General features: G+C 42.1%; 1 protein-coding gene and 1 pseudogene across 2 annotated transcripts in view; both read right to left on the bottom strand.

Moving 5' to 3' along the window:
* Positions 1-1481, bottom strand: part of LOC137992947 (E3 ubiquitin-protein ligase rnf213-alpha-like) — a 169681-nt gene extending 168200 nt beyond the window's left edge. The window contains exon 1 of one of the 2 annotated variants that reach the window (XM_068838545.1): positions 889-1481. In XM_068838545.1, the coding sequence (XP_068694646.1) occupies positions 889-1096 (208 nt within the window). In that variant the 5' untranslated portion in view covers positions 1097-1481. The remainder of the gene's footprint in view (positions 1-888) is intronic. The other variant, XM_068838544.1, reaches the window with a different exon arrangement.
* A 1933-nt stretch (positions 1482-3414) lies between these two features.
* LOC137991587 (uncharacterized) overlaps positions 3415-5000 on the bottom strand; it is a 1694-nt pseudogene continuing 108 nt past the window's right edge.

Here is a 5000-nt window from a genome sequence, read left to right as displayed (position 1 = left end):
CTTATCTGGAGTTATTATCTGAACTGATCAAGCAAACATTTAGATAAGCACTTTTCCTAATACTTTAACCTCTAAAAAGGCTAAAAAACTTGAGATAAGTATATATTTTTCGACAGACACATTCATAGCTGTATGTCACGCACCTCCATAACTCTGAAATCTAAAATGTTACTGTTTCTAGAGGACGCATGTTCTTGAGCTGAAAAGTTGTTCAAAGATATAAATTTACCCCCTCTCATGCCTAATTAACATAAATAAATAAAATGTAATGGTGGTCGCCATTTATGAAAGTGGTCTATGTATGGATCTGCCATCTTCCATTTACCTTCTCCAAAAAGCCAAGACAACTGGATTTCACCGTAAGCACACATTCGCCTGGCGAACCTACTGTAACCAAACGTTTAACTGAGGCTTTAATTGAAAGAATGTTGGGTTATGCAATTTAATACGCAATATTATACGTGGTTTGCAACCACCTATAATCTAGAGACACAGATAACAATGCTGCAATGTACAATTGCTGGTGGACGAACAAAAGGAGCTGTTGTGAGACTTTTTGTTTCCGTTCACCAACATTGGCGGCGATGACATAACGTACAAACCACCAAAATTTTGCTTCGCTTCAGAATTTACTTGGGAATCCACTGAGACTAAATAAAGAATCATGGCTACTCATTTTCCACAAAAGCGCCTCTAAATCTTGCATGTGGTGACCATCTTTCCTATTCAGTTGGTTGGAGTTGGAGTTATGAATTTTCAACCCGGAAGAACCGTTTGCTCCGAAGGAAAGGGAAAGTAGGTGTGTTCGCCTTGCATACAATAAATATTTATTAATGCCGCTTGTTAGCTCAACATAAATGACAGTATGATGAAACTCTGAATACTTACCAGTCGAGACCTTTGCATTGTAATGAAGATCATCACATTGTGCCGCTACTTGTTTGGAATCTTCCGACAGCGGAGCAGCGTTTTCATTTTGTAACGATGTTGTTTTCTTAACTTCCCGCAAATTGTAGCCACATTCGGAGCAAAATTTACAAGTTTCTTTTAACTCTTCATTCTGACTGAAAGGACAATCCGGATTAGGGCATTTCATTGTCTTCGTTTCGGGGTTTTTTAAGGTTTAAGTGTAGAAAAAAACAACTAAGGATAAGACCCATCTATCTTTCATGGATCTGTAGGCATCTCTGGATTCTTGGAAAGGCGGAAGTGCTTTCGTCGAAGCGAGATTTTTAGGCAACCAACCACAGGCACGCAACGCTCTTTGCACATCGGAAATGACATCTTCGCATCAAAGCCCGTCAAGTCAAGTCAATTCAATGAACTTTATTTAAGCGAAATTTTATAACCACTTCTTTGCATTTTTAACGCAATTCTGTATTAGATCTAGAAAATTCCAACTTACAGAAATGTTGCCCGCAATTAGCGACGGCTATTCGAGGCGGGAAAAAGAGGAAAAAAGGAAAAACAAACAGACGTTCAAAAACAATTAAATTTTATCGTGAGGAATTTTTTAAATATCAAGAATGTTGACTGCTTCGTGAGTTGGATGAGGACTACACTTTGTGCGTATGCTTCAATCGCCTTTTTTGGCAGATGCGAGCACAGTGTCAGTTTTCACAGATGGTGTAATGCTCTGCCAACGTCCCCCCAATTGGGCTAGTCACACAGTTAAGTTGGGAGCAGGTTAGTTTGTTGGGCTTATTTGTTCCCGGGAAAGGACTCAATGAGTGAATGAATGTTGACAGAGCATTGCAACGGCATCGCAGAGGCCATGAGTTCGAATCCCGTTGGAACCAAATTCACTTGTCTATAAAAAAGGCCATTGCTTAAATTGTCCAGTTATGTCCAGTTAACGTCTACCTTTCGGAGTCAATTCAACCACACGTCTGTTAAAAACATTGTCGAGAGTAACTTGAGCCCCACACAGTCTGCTTACGGAGAAGGTGGCAGTTGTACTGACGCTCTGTTAACAATGCAACATGAAATTCTTACGTCTTTGGATCAAAAGGGATGCAATGCAGTTAGGGTGCTTGCAATGGATTTCAGTAAGGCCTTTCACACTGTTAAACACGATCTGTTATTTTCCAAACTTAAACTCCTACCGCTTAATCCATATATTTTTAATTGGTACTTAAGCTTTCTTACTGATAGAAGACAACGGGGTGTCTGCAATAGCATCACTTGTGATTGGATCAACGTGAACAAAGGCACCACACAAGGAAGTGTTAGTGGCCCCTATTTATTTAATATACTCAAACAGACCCATATGCAAAGAGATCCAGAGTCTAACTCTTTGTTGTTCAAGTATGCAGATGAATCCACTCTAATTATTCCTGTTTGGAAGGAAGGTGAAAGTAATACTGCAATTCATGTAGTTAACAACTTTACAGAATGGTCAATCAATAATGGTATGAAATAATGTAAAGAAATAGTTTTCCGAAAGAAAGGCTACAATAATGTGCTAGAGACAGTACAGAATATCCCGCGACATCCAGAACTATGTATCTTAGGGGTTACATTTCAGGACAACTTTACGGTTCTCTAGTCATGTCAAGAATAAGTTGGTCCGCGCAGCTAATTAATGTCTATACATTCTAACAACTCTAAGGAAGGAAGGAAGGGTATTAGATAGTATAGTTTATTCACCGTACTCTCGCAGCAAAAGCTGAATTACAGAAGGAATCGAACATTAAAATTATATACATCACATACATTTAAACATAGCGCATGGTGATAAAACTGCTGAACCTTTGGGTACGCGCGTTCACTTTTATATCTCTAGCTGACACAAGTCTTAACGCATGTGTAGCCATGACTAACTTGAGTGACCAGAGGGATAACATCTCTTATAGGTGGAGTCTCCTTAGCCTTACTAAAAAACTTAGCAGACAGATTTGCACGGCGGGCTTCAAGAAAGACAAGACCAGTACTAATAAGTGCAGCCTCATATTCAACCAAGGGACAAATTATCCTTAATGCTCTCCTCTGCACCGACTCAATAACGTTACTAAGGTACCCAGGAAGGGCGGACCACACTGGCGCGCCGTATTCTAGAACAGACCGGATCAAAGAGCAATAAATGCGAACAAGATCTGCTTGCTGACCGCCAACCTTCCTGAGTACCCCTCTTAACGATGAAGTCAACATGCTCATTCCAGGACAAGTCAGAACTAATGTAGATCCCTAGGAGCTTGTAGTTGTCAACTCGCTTGGCTACTGCGTCACCAACCACTAAGGGCTGGAGGTTAACGCATTGGTGTTTTAAGAGGTTGATCTCCATCTCCTTACGCTTTCTTGGATTAAGTCGCATGCCTCTACAAGTTGCGAACTCATTGATTTCGTTAACTAAGATTTGTAGGTAACTCGGGCTACACCGAGGCACGACCTCGCCGTATTCTAGAACAGACCGGATCAAAGAGCAATAAATGCGAACAAGATCTGCTTGCTGATGTTGACCTCGCAGATGGTGGTATCATCTACATACTTGGCACGTAGTGGCCAGGAGGAAATCAATCGGTTAACAAGGATTGCAAAGAGCATAGGGACTAATTTAGTCCCCTGGTGAATACCACCAAGGGGAAAAACGGGGGAGGATAAGGAACCCGCAATTCTACAAAGCTGAGACCGTTGAGTCAAAAAGGCGCCTATCTAGCGTATAATAGCACTATGCACATTAATGAACTGTAGCTCTTTCAGAAAGGCACAGTGGTCGACCAGGTCGAGCCCCTTGCTGAAAGTAGCAAAAAAACATCCTAATTCGATTACCATCCTTATCTAAAGCCTCTGAGATTGAATGAAGTCTGTAAACTAGCGCGTGCGTAGTAGACTTGGGGCTAACTGAGAATTGTTTCATGTCTAATTGGTCTAGAGTCTGCAAAATTAACAAGTCCAATGTAAATCCTTCCATTACTTTGGCTAGAGGAGATGTGAGTGTTATAGGCCTTAAGTCTTCCTGCATGACTTTAGGAGGTATTTCCTTAGGTGTTGGGGTGACAATAGACTCCTTGAGGATTATGTGGACACATCCTTCCTCCAAAGAGCTGTTGTAAAGGTGGCTGACGACTGGCGCCAACTCAAGCGCGAAGTCCTTCCAGATTCTTGAGGGAATTAAGTCGGGTTCCGAAGACTTGTTCGATTTTATTGTAAGAAGGGCTTTGTAGGCATAATATTCCGAGACCAGGAACTCAGCCGGAACTGGGGTGGGGTCAGTCAACACATCACCCGATAGAGGATGGAAGTGTGAAGTCAGGTTCAGCAAGAAAGTGTTAAACTTTTCCGCCAACACTTGAGTATCAGGTGTCTCATTGTCCAACAGTTGGTACCACCACTCCGATTTGCTAGTTTGCCCACTCAGAGATTTTATCTCAGTCCACCATCGAGAAACGTTCGTGTCCTTTAAGGACGAAACCTTGGAGTTGAAATATTTACCCTTGCACTTCCCTATTTCCCTCTGGACTTTGTTTCTTAGCAATCTAAATGCATAAGAGTCTTTCCCCTGAGCGATAAATGCACGCTGTCTTCTAGCAATCAGAGTTTTGACGGAGCTAGTAACCCAGGGCTTGTCAGTTGAACAAATTCTAAACTTGCGATATGGGAGGTATCTTTCAACCGCGTCTTGCAAGATGGAATAAAATAGCTCAAACGTGTCCTTAGTAGAGGCCAGACTATACACACAGGTCCAATTGAATCCAGTGATCCATCTCCCAAACGCACACACACAGCTCTCTCTCTCTCAAGTCTCGTTTGTAAACAATTGACCTCTTAGCCCTGGAGGCCACAGCAGGATTACTAGGTTTTATGAGAACAGCATAGTGATCGCTCCGGCCGTTCTTAGGGAGCTGAATTGGCTGGGCAAACACCTTAGGACGGTTTGTAAGAGTCCAGTCCAAAATGCCAGTGTCACGTGTCTTCACGTTGACTATCTGCGTAAGGCTAGTGCGTTGTCTAACCAGGGAGGCCTTCAGGCCAGTACTCACAGGATTAATGTCACCGTGGAT

Source organism: Montipora foliosa, chromosome 2 (assembly GCF_036669935.1).
Source record: "Montipora foliosa isolate CH-2021 chromosome 2, ASM3666993v2, whole genome shotgun sequence".
NCBI classification, from domain to species: domain Eukaryota; kingdom Metazoa; phylum Cnidaria; class Anthozoa; order Scleractinia; family Acroporidae; genus Montipora; species Montipora foliosa.
Note: the sequence above shows the minus strand (reverse complement) of the source record. Positions and strands in the feature narration are given on the sequence as shown.